Below are 20,224 nucleotides of genomic sequence, written 5' to 3'. Positions count from 1 at the left end.
ATGAAGTCCCAACGCCTTAGGAACCCTTCCAAGGTTGATGTGACTTTTTTTTCTTATTTGTTCTTAAGTTTCTTTAGCTCATGGCATGATGTGTTACTTTTTGAGATCTTTTAACCTACTTCACTTTGTCAGAGAGGTTCTAAAGTGACTTCTTGATTCAGAAGGTCTGGGTGTGGCTGCTGAAATTGAACTCAGCTTTCCAAAAATCGTGGTAAATTCCATTAAATTAACGATTTAACAAGGGGAGTGGGGTTGGGGAGATGTGGCAATTGTTTTTTTTAACCAGTGCCAGGTAGGTTCAAATAGCTTTTTCCCCCTTAATACATGAAATCATGATTTAAAAACTTAGTATTTACTCAGGTTATCTTTATCTAATATTACAACATAAACATGTAAGTGTGACAAATATGCAAAAAACTAAGAAATCAGGAAAGGCAAATACTTCTTCACACACTGTAGTCAGTACATCTTTGCACAGCTGCAGAGTAAAGGTTAGAAAAGAATCTTTTAATGTGACAAAACTGCTGTGCACATATTTTACAACAATAGTGCACACTTTTCAGCACTTTGGGTAATTCCTGTAGGAGAGTGATGAGGTACCATAAGGTAACAAGCAGGGTGCTATTACATACTCAAACTGATTGTCACAATCCAATGCAAACCTACTTTCCAATGCAGGCTTTCTTGTGACGTGACAGACTGACACAGTGTGTGATGCCTTGTAACTTTGCAATGAATCCATCTCTCCCCTGGTGAAAACTCAATCCATGGCATGATCTGTTTCTAACTTTTGACTTGTTAGATGTTTGCTTATCCTCTGTGCCGGGGGGGAAGCTGACAGGAGAACAATCCCTGCCTGGGGATTTATGTATGCCACGTTTGATGTGTTGCCTGACCTTATTGGGGCTCGGTGGCCCAAGAATATAAAACATCCCCAAGAGAAAGTGACAGTCTTGACCACAGTAAGACTGATGACATGACATTCATCACATACCAACTGCTGACCACTTTATATCCACGCAGTGATCTATTGACAACTTTACATCAAAACTTACAGGACTTAAAATTTCTGACAGAACTTGATGGGGCTCCAGTTTTTATGCAGTTCGGTGTCAAGCCGCAAGATAAGTGACAGCAAGAGTTACATAGAAAGCTCACAAAGTTTTAAGCACATTCAGTATTTAAACCTTTGAGTCTTGCTAAACCACAACTTAACTTTGAAAAACTGAGCCCCTCTACACATCCTGTTACTAAATGTACACCTTACCCACATGTTTAGACATTATGCTTACAGCATAAGTCAAACAGTAAATCTGTATCATTATTATTAAGCCAACATGGTGGCGCTGATGTATACGCTACATGACCATAGCTGCAGTTATTTAGCCTCACTTGTCACACTGCACATAAGCAGGGCTCACCGTATGTTTCTCTAGGGATGCAAAAACCTTTAAATTCCTTGCATGCCCACATTAGATTAGGCAGACACTGAGATGGGAGCTTAAAGCGTGCCTTAGGCTATGCACTTAAGGCAATTTTATAAAGTCTTGAAAGACTGACACACAATGGCAGGCAGAGGAGGGTGGGGGCAATGCTGGGAAATGATTCCATCCATCTTGGATCTCTTGATGATGGGCAATTTATATCAGCCTGTGGGCCACATTGTGTGTGTTAACTGAGTGAAGAGAAAAGAAAAATGAACGCATATTCTTGTGTATCAGGGAAATCTGATTAATACCTAACATTCCCTGAGTGGGACAAGACCCTTCAAAACGAGGCAGACAAACAAGATAACGTGACATTTGTATTTATTAGTGAGGGTGTGACTAACCCTACAGGTGCATACAAATTAAAGATGTATCATGGATCTGTTTAATACAATACACCAAGGAACCGGCATCACTACAGTTCATTAGGGTCACTATAACAACAGAGAGATTTTTTTTTCCCATCAGCAATCATTTTTATTTGTCAGTCTGGTTCTTCTGGGAGTCACAACCTGTCCAGGGTCTACCCCACCTTTTGTCATATGCCTACTAAGATAGGCTCCAGACATCCCTGTGGTCCTAAACTGGATAAGTGGTTAAAAAAGTGCATGGATTGATGGAAAGCACTCAGTACAAAACAGCATGCATGAGTGACAGACAGAAAACTGATTAAGTCAGAGACAGCATAAAGGTGGAGGGGTGGTGGTGGGTTGCAAAGTGGTTTGAAGATGCAGCAACTCTATGCAGCCCAAAGCAACATAAATAATACTCCCTATGAGATTTGACGATTGGATGCCTAAAAGGGTATCATTTGAACTGAGATGAGCTGTTATCAGGTGATCTACCAGCATATCCGGCTGAGCTTGGCTTAATGGCCTGCCTGTTATCCTCAGTTTAGTTGACCTTTAGTGCATCCACTACTGTCTGCACTGTACTGCACTGCATCTACTGTCCAATGTTTGGTATTAAATACCAATATTTAAACTTTATGTGACTGGTAAATTAAAATTGTGTTGCAAACTGTAAGTTCAGACAGCCATAATTGAAAGTACACAAGTTTTCTTTGGTCATCTATACGAATATAAAAATACATCTGTTATCTAAGTTAAATAATAATGGAGTCAGATAGAATTCCTGCATGCATAAAGTATCAGGGAATTATCGCCTGCAAGGGGCTGGTGCATTAGTATTGCATGCCATACTTCACTGTGTGTACATGTGCATTACCCCAACCTCTGGCCCATGCACAAATGCAAAAATACCTTTTATTGTGAACTAATTCATAGTTAAGAGTTGTTATCAGTCCACTATGAGCCCTTGCTTGATTAAAGCTTACAATTAGAATTATTAAACATCACTCATACTGTCACTTCTCGCCTGGTGCCATCCTTTTGATTTCAGCCACCAGATATAAAGGCGCTTTCACCATTATTGTCTCTACATCTGCACTGTCAACAGTTTCCATTCGAAAGCAGCCCTCGAAAATTGACATAAATCTTTCCGCATGGGTCCCTGAGACTAAATCTGATGAAGTGCGAGTCTATGGAGCAAATGTGTCTCTTTGTGGTCCTATGCTGTGAAAAAGCTTGACAGCTGCTGATCTCAGATATGAAAATGTCAAATAAGATTGACGTCAAACAGGGGAAACCATTGGAGAGTTCTTCAAAACAACAACAACAAAAAAAAACTACCCCCAAAAACCCCCAAACCCTAAAATCAAATACCGCATTAACTGAAAGATAAAGTGAGAAGTGATTTTGAGTTTTACATGGCATTATGCTGCAGGTAGAGTTAACTGTGGACATGATTGAAGTGAACAGATACAGCATTATTCACATGAATCCAAGCATAACTAAAATGAAAGCAATGCTTATCGAGTTTATTATTAAATGTAAATTCTCTCTTAGCAGTAATGTTACTGTCTGACTTGTCACATATTTAATGTTATATTCAAAGACTAGGTTAGGCGTGGTTGCATGAGCTCCATCCCAGCTTCCAGCCAGCTCATGGAGTAAACGACTACCACTGAACCACACAGACAAACTTGTGGATGGTGGCATCTTCTTTGTTGCTGTAGTAGATACATTTTGATTCAACACTAAGACACTCCGCCAAGAAGCTGCTGCGGTTTTTTTTTTATGTCCAAATGGAAAGCAAATGTTGCTGTTGCAGAGGTTTCTCTTGATTCATAGGCTTTGGAGCAGTTGGAGAGTGTAGGGTGCAGCCTTTTTGGCTCAAATTCAGCTTCTCCAGATGTTTGTAGAACTCGAAGCAGTGACAGCTGCTTTCACACGTTAACATCTAAATGATTAAAAAGGTTTAATTTCTCAGGAAGTGGAGTGCTCCCGGTAAATTCTTGCTAAGAATTGTGCAGCACTTAGAAATGCCAGATAAAACTAACGAGGTGCATAATTTTCAGTAAAAGCTAAAGACGAGACTTGAAAGCGCTTTCCGTTGTAATCAGCGGTTTTGTTTTGGTTTTACACATAATTGTTTAAAACACGTTTTACTGCTCGAGTCCTTGCTATACTTTATTTTTGTTTTATTCTAAACTTGTGTCAAACACGTGTCTTTGCATGCTAGGAAAAAAGACTTTATCGATCAATATATTTGAGTAGGAAGTCATTAGTTAATATTTAAATAACAATAATTTCGTACTTCATTGTCTTCCTTAGAGTAAACACATTAAACAATAAAATAACCTTGAGGGTGAAATAAAAGGCAGTGAAATTCTCTGTTTTAAAGATGTCTTAATGAAGGGCCAAGATGCTGACTTGTGAATCCTTATTTAAGGATCTGCAAATGTTCTCAGCCGTTTGATGTTTAGCTTCCATGAGACTCTGTGTGATAATCCGAGAAAGGGTCCTGAAGCATCTGCGATTAAAATGTCAAAAAGACACTCATATGGCTTTCCATGCACTGCTTCCCAAGCATCAGAGGATTTTTAAAAGCAGTTAATTGCAAGGCAACGTCAAAAGGCCAGAACTAGCTTGGAACGTCATTCAGCATTTTTAATTTTTTCTACAAGTTTGGGGGCAGTAAGGAAGAAAACCGCCTAGTTTTACAACTAGTTTGTTTTTATATCGTAGCATTATAAAGAGACAAGTCAGAACTGTAAAATAACCTTATGGTAGACTCACAGTGACATATCACTTCTAAGATATTCTAAGATGGAGTAATATATATAGTTAAAATGTTATTTATGAAAGCTAGGGATAAGGTGAAGTGAGTTGTCTGGCAGATTAATTCTCCCTAAATATTTATTTTTGACCACAACAGGGAAGTTAACTGATCTGAAGTCACTGGGTTGCACTTTATATTGTTCCCTTGGCACAGTGGTAGGATATTGGTAATTTTGAGGTTATTTGAAAGCAAAAAAGAAAAAAAAAATATTGACATTTGAAAAAGTAATAAAAGTGTATGCATCTGATATGTTTACACTCAGTGCTGTGGACCTGGAGACCGGAAGAGTAAATTTAAAAAAGATATTGGATATTTTAGAACTCACTGTGGTGTTTGTTTATATTTCTCTGTTGTTTTCAAAGCTAGCCAACTGCAGCAGATTCACCTATAGGCCTCCATAATAATAACGTGAAATGAGCCCTCAGTGTTTTCAAGCAGTTTAATATTCTGGTCACTACTTTAATATTACATTTGAAGTTAGTTATAGTCAATTTTAACATTTCATTATTTGTAAGTCTTATATAAATAAAGCCTATTCTGAAAGATTTGAGCACATTTGTGTAAAAATACTTTGATCGTGTAGTTTATGTTAAAGTCCAGCTCAGTGTTCACATAAACTGCACGTGGACCATAGCTCTCCACTTGCAAATGTTTTCTCTCTGCTAACTGTCAAAGTGAGCACTCTCATTTGGTTTGAACCAACATGGCTGACAGATGGCACATCACCCCCTCAATGAGTCCTAAGAGTGGATCCTATTGGATAATAGAAAGAGCCAAATGTTTGAAAATAAAATGATTATCATACCACGGAGTCATTCAGTGGTGCTATGATTGAAATGACTAAATGTAGTATGGGGGGAAAAAATCAGATATTTAACACTAGGTTTGTGAAAGTCAGACAGAGAGAATGTAGCTGAGTTGTCCCAGTTGTATCATTGCTGTTCAAAAATAGAACAGTTGCCCTCAAATACTGTGATAGAGGACAGACTGCGCACAATTCAGATGCTATTTCACAGTGAAAGTAACAAGCTTAAATATGCTTTTGCCAGAGCTCTGTTCATCCACTATTGCTGTTAGGTTGTACACAATTAAGTGAAACTGGAATCAAACATATTTCTAGTAAATATATTTCCATCCAGTTACAGGTAAAAAGCATAAAAATAAACAACAAACTGAACAAAAGTTCTACAAAACATGATCCATCCATAGTGTTATTATTCTTATTTTAGAAAAAACAATAACACTGTCCATGTTGAAGTTCTAAAAAATAAGATTTCTCTTCCACTGATTTCAGGTAAGCTTGAGTAGTTTTCTATAATAATTCTGGTATTTTGTTGAGCTTAAAAGACATGTATCGCCCAAGTGGATGATGCAAACGATGGCTGTGCAGCAGAAATGCGACAGAAGGAGGAAAAGTCTTGTTTTTCCTATAACACATGCAGACAAATGCAGACAAAACCACAACATTATTGTAGTACACCAAATGTTTTCTTTCTTCATTATGTGAAATGCTGGCTTCCGCCCACTCGATGATATCCATTGCAGACATTGTTGCCTGTAAATCCCTCATGCAGTTTGAGTTGACTTGCCTGCTGTTTGCAGTATCCAACCCTGTTTCTTTTTAAGTTTATCAACTTTTATTGAACCACCCAGGAGCAAATCTTTCTTTGGATCCTGCCTTGCCATTTGCCCCAACAGCCACCAGAGTTCTCTCTCTCTCTTTCTTTTTGATGTCCAGCACTGGAAATCTTCATCAGGTAATTGCTTGTGTAGCCGCCTAAGCTGTTCAATCGGCCACCCCAACCATCCATCAGCCGCCCCTGCCAACACCCAGTGAGATGTCCATCCCTCAAATGTTCAATAGCCTGTCTTCTCTGCGCCATGACTACTGGGCACTACCCCAATTGCTCCAGGTCTTAAGACTGGTGTCTGTCACTGTCAGACTCACTGATGTTTAATTTGCTGCCACTTCAGAAGTATTTGCATCCCAGTTGTCTACCTGTCCTGGATCAAAACCACTGCCCACCCATCACAATACTGTGGATCTCCAGGTCACCCCACTGAAGCTTCTTCACTCCAGCCATTGCTCTTTTAAACCAGCCATCAGCTTTCTGTCTGTCCTCATGGTCTTTTTATCTCCATGGCAACACACCAGTTCTTGTTCTCACCTGCCTGGCCCTACCGGAAGATGTTTCTTGTTTCGAGCCATCATCTGTGAGTGCTACCTCTAACAGCAAGATAGTGCCTCCTTTGGTTTAAAGTCTTCTATCGGTGCAGCACTCAGAAGCTCTTAACCTGACATAAATCTGCCCAGTGCCTATAATCCTTTGTGCATGGTTTCTACAGTTTTCAGCTCGTCCTGTCTGTCCTTGCCCTTTTTGTTTGTGATCTTCATAATAACCTGTAGATTCAGTTTCCTGGCAACTCTTCCAACCATCTTTTTTTCTCCCTAGCCTTGCAGCCACCCTGTAAACTCTTTTGCTCCGCAGATTTCCAGCCCTCAGGCCATCCATCTGACCTCTTTTGCCCTGGCCCCCCATCTGCTATGTGATGCTTCTTTTCTTTCCAGCCGCGAGGCAGTCTACCTGGCCTTCTACACTACCTCAGGGACAATCATTCATGATGTCTTTTTGAGGCTAATTAACACGTACTGACACCGTGAACAAGTCTTATTTTAAAGTACGAAGAAAATTCAACTTTTGAGTGGAAATGCTCCAACATGGGAAATCACGGGACATTGTGATGAGAACACTGCTGTCAAATGTTAACTGTTCTCTTTGCTGCAGAGAAGGTGACATCAAATCAACACAAATGGCACAACAACCTCAAACACAGACACAGTTTGGAGGACTATGCATCAAGCAACAAACAACTTATTCAGATAAGCAAAAGTGATAAATGTAATTTTACTCAAGTCATTGGCTTTACATAAATGTAATATTTGTTGTATTCTTATGGGGTGTCACATTTCTACACCATAAAATTAAGCATTCTATATGAGCTGCTGTTTTTCGTTTAGGTAAAGCGGTTGTGTTTTGTGTCCTCATAATTTGTGGGAGTTTCCCTCCTGATACGTTATATAATTCTGCAGTATTTGTGACTGATGCTACGGCACCTTAGGCAGTGACTTTTATCAGCACTTACTGGTAAAATGAATATCTTTAAGAAATCTGCTGAAGCCTATACATGCTGCCAATTGCCTTTTAGTTTTGTATGCACTCAAACTATTTTGTAAAGGACTGGTATAGATATAAATGCCTCAACTGCTGTGAGACGGGCTATTTTGTAACTCATTAGTATTAGTAACTCATATTTGTTTGATTCATGTTAGGTTCTGATAGAAAACTTGATAGAGTCATGATGACATTGACTAAACAAGAACTCTGCAACTTCAGGACCTCACCATCATTGACTCAAAGTCAGTATGAACACAGGTTTAAATCGACACGTGTGAGTTTTACAGCCAAGCATTAAAATCATATGACTTACAACTGGCCTACCGTGTTGTCTGCTCTGAATGAGGTTTAACGCAGTCTCTTTCTAGTTCTATTAATGTTGTAATGGTTTACCCAGAAAAATGTATCACCCTGATTTTTGAACATGGAAATTATCCAAAAAAAAAACCACATTCTCAATATGAATTGATTTAAATACACAGAAAACAATGAATACCTATAACAACAAAAAAAGTGAAAAGAAGTGAAAGTGCATGCCCACTTACATTATGGTGCTGTCCCACAGCGCACAGTAGGGGTTCATTGTTCCCTGGAAGGCAGGAAAAGGACAAAATGTTTGGTAAACTACGATGATAACTCATTATTATTTTCATCACCACCATCATCATTATTATAAATCAAGTGCATGTTTGTCCTTTTATTTAGCTTTTTTGAAAATGTGTTTCATAGATCACACAAAAGAGGTTTGGACTCCACTACCACAGACACACACACGCACACGCATGCACAAATTTGCTGACACGTTCAGACTTACATGCACTCTATCTCAAAGATGAATAAAAAGGGCTGGATCATAAAAAGGGATTGTCCTTATAATTATCTGAACGTAGTGCTCTCTCCCGACACCGGGTGCTTGCAAATTAATTATCGAGCCAATTAACCGCAATTGTGTGTCAGCTAATGGGAGATGATACGTGCTGTGGTCTTTGTAGAACATTCAGCCAGCAAACAAAAACTCTTTGTGTAGTGTTAACAAAGGAACATGAAGGTCAATAAACTATAGATCCAAACTATATACAGTATTTGCTGTGCATCTGTGTATGAACATGGTTACTGTGCTTACATTTGCCAAGTGAGCCAGTTCAATCTCCAGGTGGGACTCAGTGGCCTTGGGCTCGGGTCTCACAGTCACAGCTATGACCTTGGAGTTCACAACTGTGTGGTTCCTGAATCAAACAGAGATGTGAGAAAATTACAAAATTAATTATTCAAATGTGTCATTCTGCATTTAGTCAAGACTCGAACAAAATTTCACTGTAAACATGGCATGTGAAACAAACGGAAAAAAAAGAGCTTAACATCGCATTCGCAGGGAGAAGATCAAGTCAAAAAACCAAAAGAATTATAATAATTTATAATAAATCTTTTTACAAACATAGATGATAATAATTGCTGTATGTGTAACAATGTTTGTGCATAGGTAGCCATATTTACATATATGTGTTGTGATCTTTATACTAAAAGTTTCTTAGATGTCCTTGTCAATTAACATTGTTGTTCATCAGTGTGGCTTATTTTTAAGTTTCGCTGTGTTAGCACGGTGCATGAATTTACACTGAGGGGCAACCCCCAGAGCAGAAAAATGAAGACAATGATGTGCAGAAACTGCATTTCCCCTAAGTGCCACTGGAGCATGGATCTAAAAGGGAGTCTGTCTAATTTTACAGCACTAAAAATAATATTTAGAAGCTGTTATTAAAAACAAAACAAACAAACAAATCAGGTTCCCCTCTCCTAACAATGCTGGGTGGGGTGATTTTTCTTCTTTTTCTTTTTCTAACTCATCCACCATAGTTGAATTTGGGATGTGGCTGCACTGATTGACAGCTGTCCCACACAGGCAGCTGGGGCTGACTGGATGACATAATTAAACTGGATCCCTGCACTGAATGTGTGAGCTGTTTGTGTAGGTTTAATAGATTCTCTGACTAATGTTATGACTTCCTGTCCGGTTCAGACCATCCTACAAGTCTGTGCTTCAGTTTTGATGAGTGAAATTCTAGTGTGCTATTAGTTTTCTGTTTTGCTTTCTTAATTTAGATTTAGCTAACAGCTAATAGCTAACCACTGACAATTAGCACTCCATCCTTTCATCCATGAAAGGTAACATCTAGCTCCAAAAAAGCAGCCAAAATGCCAATACTGGAACTTCAAAATGTGGACATACTGTCTGTGCTTCAAGCATGCTGAATTAAGCTTTTGAGTGCACTCAAGACCTTGGCATGGTTGTGCGTTGGTCCTATGAAGGGCCTCGCATAGCTATGCAGGCCATCATCTCCATGTTGTAGCTGCTTAAAGCCATCAAAGGTCAAAAATATGTGGAACAACTACTCTGTGTGCTACTCCCAATTGTGCTGCTGTTGCTCCTTCAGCCAGCTGAGGAGAAGACAAAGTTATACAAAGAGCTGAAGTGAACCCCAGTGCTGAAAACAATGGAAAGTGTCCACTGCTGCCAGTGTCTGCTCTTTTCATGCTGTTATTTAATCTTTGATTATTTTTTGTCATGCTTCTCCCTCTATGTGGTGAGCTCCGCTAAAGCTCAGTTTCCTGTTCAGGCCCGCTTTTCAACTAATCAACATTCAAACTATGCATAGTGTAACCCCTGTTGGGCCACATGCTGTTGGTTGTTTGGAGGACTGCACACAAACACGTCTGAGTAGGTGGCATGGCCATAATCCTTCATCCTGTGTAGCCAAATACCTACGCAAACAGACACAAACGAGTTACAGTGAATCCCTCATTAGGAATAACATCATGCATCATCATTTCCAACGCTCATAGACTAGATTCTAGCATTTTTATAATGTCTGAAAAATTACTGTTAATACTAAAGGATTAGGTGTAACTTTAGAGTCAGTGAGGCTTAAGGGCCACGCTGGTATTAAAACCTGATTTGGTGTTTTAGGGAAGATATTGTGCATATATTTTTGAATTTAAAGCTCCTCTCTGCCTGCTAATCTAATGATCTACATTTCAGAGTGCGAGTTCTTCAAATTCAAGTTTCAGTGTCAGGCAGCATATTTTCTCTAATGCTGCTTGCACTGAATACTAACCTGAATATTAAAGTCAGTAAAGGAGGACTACAAGAGCTGCCCATTAGACATCAGATATGCTATACAGGATGTTTTGGCAGTAATTATGTAAAGAAAAAAGAAAAGAAACTAGAAAACACAATCTACAAAGCTCACCTGAAGATGCTTTGTGTTATATGCTTTTACAGGCTAGCACCATAGTCATGTTTCAATGGGATATCAAGCTTTGGTATAGTTGACAGAACATATTATATTTTGAAATGAAGATAAAAATCAGTATGTACTTTCCCCTAGGGAGAAAAATTGTCATCCACACAAAGAAAAGAAGAGCTGAAAATGCAGCAGGTCCATAAAGATGGGCAGCAAATAATTCAAATTTGTCATCTGACTTTTGCATATGTCTGTTTCCTGTACTTATTTTAAAATGTAATAAACACATGACACATAGATGCCTCTCTAATTACGAGTACACTAAAAGCCACATTATTTCTCTTTTCAGAGTTGCCATTTGATCAGCTTATCCTCATGTTTGTCTGCAGAGGACACAATTCAGTGTCCCATTATAACCTCCTCTCTGCATTTACCCACAGGGCTGTTGCTCTCTCTGTGACAGCTGGCCCGAACGGTGCTGGAATGACCGGTTTGTCCTTGGGACGTTGCTGCCAGGGACTTGTTGATTGGTGTCTGACACCAGGTGTTTGTTTGGGACATCCCACTGCTTTTCCAGACACTAATGTCATCCTTAATTAACTACATATTGCATGCTACAGTGACACAGAGCTCTAAAAAAAAAAGAACAGCAGCAAAATGCAAGTATTTATTTGTAAGAAGGACAAAATAAGATTTTTATTCAATGTATTAAGTGGAACTTTCAGGGACACTAGAGCGACAAAGGCACAGCATGTTTTTCAGACTTGATCTGCTACTGTGAATAAAAATGGACACCTGTGCAGCTTCCAAAGGATTAAATCTGTCTCATATTTCCTCCTGCTAGCAGACCAGAAAACGCAGACAATGAGAAATGTTGCCCTTACTTTGGTGAAGGTAGCATGAGTCCGAGAGTCTTGTAGAGAACGGTTCCCAAAATGAAGACAGGTGATCCCTCCATATCTGAAGGAGGAAATGAAGCTTTGATGTCATGTCAGATAGATTTCCCTTTTTTTATTACTACTGCAAATGATGATGCTTTGCGAATTTTTAAGTAAAGAAATACTGTCATCAGCCACAAAAAAACCAAACATTTCAAGCATATTTTGCAGGGCAAACAGATGTATAAATTAGCCTCTGAATTAAAAAAAATGTATTTGTGTATATGCAAGTTTTCTAAAGTTCATTTTATATATGCAAATTAGGTGTTAGCTCATTAAATATACAATCATTTACATAAATGCCCAATAAAACCTGAAGGTGTGCTTTTATTTCCAAACAAATCACATTAACTAACACCTGATTTTGTTTGTCCAGCAAGAGAAGTGCCAAAGTCCACTGCAGAATTGGTTTGGGTCAAGCACGTGGCATCCTAATCAATTCCTTGTTTTGTTATCATTGATATATTTCGGATAAGACTGATTACACCAATCAACCAAATTGTCTGGCTCTGGATTACAGTATAGAGTGGCAACTGGCATTGTTTGAGAGGACGCTACAAATGCTGAGCTGATGGAAAACTCTTGCGACTGAACAAGCACAGGCAAGCAAACTGGCTCTGTTCAGAGGCTTGTACCATTATTTCACTTTTTCTAAACAAGGAGTGGTGAAGCATAAACATTAAAGGGAAAAAACATTCTTCAGAAGACAGATGTGTCTGCTTGAAAGTCTAGTAACTTGTCAGACAAACCAACTCAGCTAAAACCATTCCACTTCTGCTGAGATGTGAAGATATATATTTTCCAATTTTCAACAGTGGCCCGTGAATCAATCATTGTGTATTCATGAAGCATTAATCCTGCGAATCTACTACAGTTTCCCTGCACATTTAAGATGTGTTGCTGCAGGTTGTAATTCTGAAGCTTGACAGAATATATGTATGTATATACTGAATATATATTCTAAGACAGGTGGAGTTTGCACGTGGAGACTGTTTATGTGCCTCTGATTCTTGAAGAAAGACGTATTTGACTAGCAGTCAGATGACTCAGTGATATAGTCCCATACCTGCTGACTGGGAAACAAAGAGGCCCTTTGGGATGACCACTTTATCTTCAGAGTTCCTGGCCCAGTCAACCATGCCTTTACGACCCTTCATGGGGAAGTTAATGTCAGTCATCACAGACACTGCTGGAAGCCTCTGGATGCTGGCGACTACAGAAAAACGAAATACAGATTATTAGCATTGCTTGAACATTGCATATTAGATGAAATTATGAACATAACCATACAGTCTGCACCACTGTCATTCAAAAGTAAACACAAGGGCAGTCCTGTGATTCGAGTTAAACATGCAGAGTCTGCATTCTCTCATAAATTAATAGGTAGATTTTACATGAAACTGAATCATTATGCAAATATGCAGGTCATCTGTCAGCCATACCAGGCCAACTGGGCTTTTGATGCATTCATTTGCTGCAAAGTACAAACCCAAAGCTACAACTGGCACCTGACAAGTACTAGACAGGTAATCTCCTTAATCACGCTCTCCTTTTATGGCACCTCCCTGCTGAGGTGCCATAAAAGGCCAGTCAGTGCACTAAGGCAGTGACAAGGAAAATACCCAGGATCAACAGAAAAGGCCTTAGCATTACAAGGGGAGGATAAAGCTGTACTGTTCTCTACCTGGTATCACATCCAGTCCCAGTCAGGTAGTGCTTCAGCGAGGGGAATCTGAGGCTAATCCTACCATTGATGCAGAAGCTCTATTGTTCATTGTACTGTGCCAATAATACAATTTGAATCCTGGCAAGACTCCATATGTGAGTGAAATCGGTGACAGTGAAGGTGCATCTAGGTGTTTGGGATGATCCTGCAGCGGGCATGAAATCACAGAGCACCACAAGACCTGCCGTTTTTGCAAAGAGGCCTGTTCGTAGCACCAGATGTCGGGAGCAGCAGTGGTCGTGCATGTTTATTCGTGTTTGTGGTTTTAGTCACAGGGCACACTGTGAAACACAACATGGTGCTGGGAAGACTGTCTCTCAGAGTTCTGGGTAATTCTGCAGGTAAATGGGGCTTTGCATTCGCCTGATGGGGCTACGCAGCACAAATAAAGCAGTAATTACGGACAGCGACGCCTCTGAACAGCGATTCATTGCACTAAGAGTATTCTGTATGGTTCATTTTCATAAGAGGGATTTATTGCATCGCTCATTACGTCTGAATGCGTTCATGAGAGGTTCAGCGTTAAGTAAACCACTGAAGTCAGACAACATAAACATCCTGCAAAGAAATTAATGAGCATTTCCAGCTATTGTGTGTACAGTGGAAATTAATCATTATTACTGTCAAAATATTCTCTCGACCATGACACGCAGCCTCACAGTAGACAACCATAAAAAAAAGACAATAGAGCGTGATGCAGTCCACCTTCAAGACCGTGTTTAATTTTTTTTTGCATGTCCCAAGCTTCACTTTGTCCTCCAACTGTTAGCTTGCAAGGAGGGAGAACAAGTTGCTGCAGTGGACAGCCTTTTCCAATCAAGGTTATTTGACTAAAAGTAGGAGGACACAGGACGATACAGTGGTGACAGCCAGTATTTATCTAGGTGTCAAGAGGCTGCCATAAATTAGTGACGAAATGATGCCGCAATATCTTACTCAGCCAGATGCTCTCCACTTGGCTTTCACTGATGGAGCCACAAAACTTTCCATTCCTTTAATCAAAAAGGGCCACGTGGCCGCTAAGGCACTATGTGCGTGAGCTGAAATCACTACCATTGGCTGGCTGAGCCAGTGCACTGGCCACGGATGGGATAATTAGAAAGTCCCATGTATTAATCATGTGGTATCGAATCATATCTTGATTCCTTTTTGAAAACAGCTCTGCAGTGGCAAATGCGAAAACATTTTAAAGTAGCGGTAATTAATTTTGACATTAGAAAAAAAAGAAAAAATGAAATCAGAGAGTCCATTCTGGCATAATAATTTCTCCCAGCTAGGCCCCTGTATTTTACCACCACCAGCAGCCAGTCAAGTTGATTCTAGCCAGAGGCAACTCATTAATGTTATATCTCCAAATAATTGCTCAAAAGCCAAATGCCCCCCCTCTCTGCCGAGCCTTTGTGCTCACATTTTCCAAAAAAAAAAGCTGCTTTAGCACTCTATTTCTGCATAAGTCCTCAACATAATAATGATGCTTCCAACATTCACATACTCTTATTAAGAGGTTCACTCATGCTCCTTAAGATTTCTAATAGAAAATGATGTGATTATTCAAATGAGCTTTTTACCGACAAGTGTTCTTTGCACTTTACGTGAGGACACTTTTAGTGTAGCTGTTCCTCCTTCAGTCAAAACAATCAAGTTCCTCTCAACAGAAGTTTTATTTTTAATTACTTCCCTTTTGATCTCACACCGAGTAACGCTGTTGTTATTTCAAAATAAAGGTCATCTTTTACAATGAGCGTGCATATATGTAAATTAAGAAAAAAACAAAACAAACGAAATATAATAACTCGGATGATAATAAGCAAGAAGATGTTGTTGACTGTGTTGGAATTATTACATTATTTCAGTTTCTTGCATTTCTTGTTGCATGAAATCAATATATCTTCATTCTATGGACATGTGGGAGAAAAACTTCAGAATGTTTTGAATCTGGTGCCCTGATTATGCCACTCAGTGCTTTCTTAGACTGAGAAACAGTGGTGAGTTGCATCATTGCTCCGCGCTTACCAAAAATATTTCCTGTCATATCACATCTGACAGATGGACACGGTTTAGTCCACAGTCCAGCAGGTTTGAGTGGAGGCCAGGACAGTGATACAGCTGACTAATGTAATAAGAGTCAGATAGTTTAAATTCAAGCCCAGCTATGAAATGCATTAAACTGCTCAAGGAACTTGTATGAATGTGGATAAAACACTTAACCGTCAATTTAGAGTCAGTTTCACAGAGCAGATTCCATTTTGTGTATAAAGCAGGGGTCATGTGTTAATGCTTTTTTGAGCATAAGGAGAAGGCACTGGCAATGAGTTTGGATGATGGCCATTAAGACAAATTGAAATAAGTATAAAGTAGGAGAACAGCACAGAAATATTCTCACATCTGTGAAAGAAGTCATTAATGATTGGCAATGTGAAATGCATTCAAACCTTATTTCCAAGTCTAAATCCATTAGTTAATTTGACTCGCACAGTGTTTCATAATGGTACTTTGATGTGTGCATTCATTGAACCATGTTTGGTATGCTATTCTTGGAGACTACCGATTCATCATTATGGAAATCACATACCATAAAGAAACACAGAGAGCAAGTGTGCTTGAAGTGAGCTGAATGTTAGCTATTGTAAAGAATACAAGGATGAAACATCTCTGTCCCTCTTAAGAGGAATGGCTTAACGGCACAGCTGTGCACACTCACATTCACTTGCATGAATAAATGAAGACCACCGGTCTACTCTTCCATTCCAGTAAGACACCATTTATGGCTGAGTAAAAAATGAAATGCCACAGAGACCTCAGATCATCCGAGAGGCTGCGCGACCGAAGCTAAAAGAACCCACAGCAGCACTTTGGTTTTTTTGTTTTGTTTTTCGAGTCATAATCTCGACAAAAATCAGCGTTGCAGAAAAGCTCATTACAGCTGCAAGGAAAACTTGTAATTTCACTTCCAATTTTACAGCCTTTTATCAGACCCTCCTACTGTATTTTTTCCATGACTGCTAATCTCACAAGGAACTGACAAACAATCTTTTATTTATTTATTTTTAATTAATTTTTTTCATGCGGCTGTACAACTGCAAAACACGCTATAGGGTATGCTCTGCTAATCAAGTCTTACTCACAGAACTACAGTTCAATGCAGCGTCAAACAGAACCATTTCATCTTCAGAATAACATAAATATTTGATGTGATTATTGACCAAAAAACTTTGAACCTATACATAGAGTCTGTAATTAGTGAGAGGCTTTATAATATCAAGAAAGCAGTGCTGCTCTTACTGAACTATGTTATAAAATTACCAGTGTTTTAAAATGTACTTGAGCATCAATAAAATGTGTACCCGTGGTTGTTATTTTGAAGTATTGTCTGTATTTATTCTAATGAAGGCACTATTCTTGCAGGTTTTCCCGTGCTGTAAGCTACTGATATTGGATTGAGTGTTAAATGTTTTCATTGGAATTTAGCACATTAAGACTGCAAGATCACTTTTAATCAACATTATTGATTTGCAGTAATTTTACTCCCCCACCCCAACTGCCCAGCATTTATCCTAAATTAATGATGGTGGGGAAATTGACCCAAGGAGTCAGAGGAGCACAGGGATTATGTGTCCATATCAAGCCAAAACAAATGGTAAAACGATCTCAGCGGCTGTGGGCCCGAAGGCAAAGTGGGTCGATTCTTACCTAGGTTTCCAGTCATCAAATAGGCATTGTGGAAATCCTTCATGCCCAGTCCAACAATGTGGATGAAATCTTCTATGACCTGCATGAGCTCCACTGCTCCGGGGTAGATCTGGACAAGATAATAAAGACAAGGGGACAGTTTTAATTTAAATAGCTCTCCAGTGCTTAAAATGTGGTGCTCTGTACTTATTTTTGTATGAAAGATAAAATGTTTGAACTTGCTAAAAAAGAAAATGATTAACCAGTCATATATATATATATATATATATATATATATATATATATATATATATATTAGTTGTAGCCCTATTTGAACCATTCAAATAACATCAGCATCAGAGCTGTAACCACCAGCTGTGCCAACACATTTGGTGGCTGGCCTGTTTCTGGAAAAGCACTGCCAAGTCAAGGGTGATTGCCTCAGTTCACATGTTGCTCCATGGACATCAGCACTCACATAAGAGTGAAGAGGCATGAATTCAGAACCATGGACAGCTCTACAGCACAAGCGGTAACACTGCTGGTCCACTCAGCTCTTTTCCCCAAAGTCAATAAATCAAAGGCACGTTAATCTAATAATTGACCTTCAAAAGATTGGATCACTGTCCTGGCTGCCCATCTACTGGCGATGTCTCACATCTAATCATAGTCTTTGAATGGGATATATCGTGCTGTACTACAATACCATTTTTCAGTTCTGCATAAGACTCATGTAATCGCGGGGCGTAAATAAGTGTGTAAGCGCACAGTGGTGATGTCAGGCAATTAGAGAGGCCTTTGAGTGGCATTTAGCAATTAACACCTCACTCTGAGTTGATATTCAACAAACACCTGAGGCAGGTATTTCCCTCCTCTGTAGCACCTTGTGTGTGTCTGCACATGCCTCTTCATGTGCCGCGGCTAAGCCGGCCAAACGGATCAGCGGTGCTGAAGTCGAGAGCCTCTGACACAGCAGAGTGAAAGCCATAGTGGGGGAGAAAAGCACATCATGTCGCCCCTTCCGGCATGTCTGACGCAGAGTGCAGTAATGCTCATTCTGCTGGTCTCCATGGCAACCGTGAGACGTGAAGGCAGCGCAGGGAAATGGCTGCAGCAGAGGTTCTGCAGACAGAGCTGTTCCTTTCCTTGCCATGGTAACAGAGGCAGGAGGTGAATATATAGTGATCAGTGCAAAAAGCCAACTTTACAGCCAGTTAAGCCCAATAGTGAGGTGTTTCATGTACGTGTTTTTGGTGTGTGGGTGCTGTGGAAGCTGAGCGAGAACACTCATTAATGCAAGAAACCCAACAAGTGAGAAAAACTGTGTAAGGCGACGCCGCTTGGCCATGTCCACTTTTTATAATGATGTAACTAAAGCAGCACATCTCAGACATGCACATTAATAACTGCGGGAATATTTAACAGTGTCACACATTTCTTCTGGGTGTTAAATCATGGAGACAATGTATTTATTATATTTATTTATCTATACTTCCTCGGATCTGTCTGTCCTTATCTCTGACGCATACTCGCTGATGAAATTGCTAGTTTGTGAGCTCTTCTCACCGACATCATCCCTTTAGGGGCCCTGCCAAATTAAAGCTCCAGTAAGTAAACACCTAATTACTCCTTGTGTAGACAGCCAGGACTGGCACTCTGAGCAATATTTGAACTGCCTGTGTCCCCTTATAGCATCAGCTGAAGTCAGGTGTGGAGAAAGTAAGACAAAAAAAGTAATTTTAAGGCATCACCTCACTCATGTGTCAGTGCAGGTGACACCCAATTTACCTGTGAAGGTGACAACAGAGCAGATGCCCTTTGCAGACTCGCAGTCATCACAGATGGTATCTCTGTCAGAGTCTGGATGTGCGTGATTTCAGGGTTCAGGCTGTCTCAGACACCAGTGGCGGTTTTGAAAACAAGACCTGCCACCTCTCAAACTGAGAGATGTGTCTAAACCAGGACGATGCTAGAATCCAATCTTCGTGAATAAACAAGTCTTGTGAATGGGTACTTTTCGGCACTTAAATTTTGACATACACAACATTGCCGCTGTGTTGCAGTATGTTGCTTCTCTATTTCTAAAGGATATTGAAACAATTTTTCACCATCCACCTTTACTATATGATAAATATCAAGAGGGGAGACTAAGGAATGGAGTCTCAGCTGCTGAAATGTTCATTTTTTTATGGTAAAACTGACCTGAGTAAGGTCCTAATCACACTGGTTGCTTTCATTGGCATCAGCTGGGTGAAACAATGCAGAAGGAATGAGTCCTGCAGTGTTGATGGTTGGACAGTGTCTATGGCAGTGCTGCTGCCACCAAGTGGAGCTCGGAGGAACTAGTTTTTTTCTAAATGAGGCCAGATGTCACACCTGCTAAATTACCTCACTACCATATGTGTAAGTGTAACATAATCCTAAATCCACCTGACTTGCTTTAATCTGTGCTATTCAGATGGAGTAACTGCAAACAAGCTTTGAGTCAAATTTTGAGGCAAACAGCGTTCATGTAGCAACCTGAATTATTTACTAGCTGTACTGCCACATGCTTACCTTTTGCGCGTCTTCCCATTTCTCCTTATTTTCCTCCTCCAGGAGGTTGCTGATGATTTGAAAGAAGTTCTGTGGAGATGATGAAAGGGAAAATGCATAACACTCCCACACACCAGCATAACAGGCACTGCAGCTAGACGCTTTTCTCAAATCATGACATAAACACCATGCACTCCAAAAACCTACTGTTATGGATAATATACTAACATTTATGATAGCGGAAAATCAGAGATTTCTGTAGGGGCAT

The 20,224-nt window shown here is 39.7% G+C and overlaps 1 protein-coding gene across 4 annotated transcripts in view; it reads right to left on the bottom strand.

The window, feature by feature from the left end:
* Nucleotides 1-20,224, bottom strand: part of adgrb3 (adhesion G protein-coupled receptor B3) — a 115,147-nt gene that overhangs the window by 24,111 nt on the left and 70,812 nt on the right. For all 4 annotated transcript variants that reach the window (XM_063492293.1, XM_063492295.1, XM_063492294.1 and 1 more), the window contains 6 exons: nt 19,978-20,046; nt 17,443-17,551; nt 13,093-13,239; nt 11,973-12,048; nt 8,970-9,072; nt 8,392-8,435 (listed from right to left, as the gene is read on the bottom strand). In XM_063492293.1, coding sequence (XP_063348363.1) covers nt 8,392-8,435; nt 8,970-9,072; nt 11,973-12,048; nt 13,093-13,239; nt 17,443-17,551; nt 19,978-20,046 — 548 coding nt within the window. The remainder of the gene's footprint in view (nt 1-8,391; nt 8,436-8,969; nt 9,073-11,972; nt 12,049-13,092; nt 13,240-17,442; nt 17,552-19,977; nt 20,047-20,224) is intronic.

The sequence above is a fragment of the Pelmatolapia mariae genome, linkage group LG13 (genome assembly GCF_036321145.2).
Source record: "Pelmatolapia mariae isolate MD_Pm_ZW linkage group LG13, Pm_UMD_F_2, whole genome shotgun sequence".
Taxonomy (NCBI): Eukaryota; Metazoa; Chordata; class Actinopteri; order Cichliformes; family Cichlidae; genus Pelmatolapia; species Pelmatolapia mariae.
The sequence above is the reverse complement of the archived record's forward strand: the minus strand, read 5'-3'. Positions and strand labels throughout refer to the sequence as shown.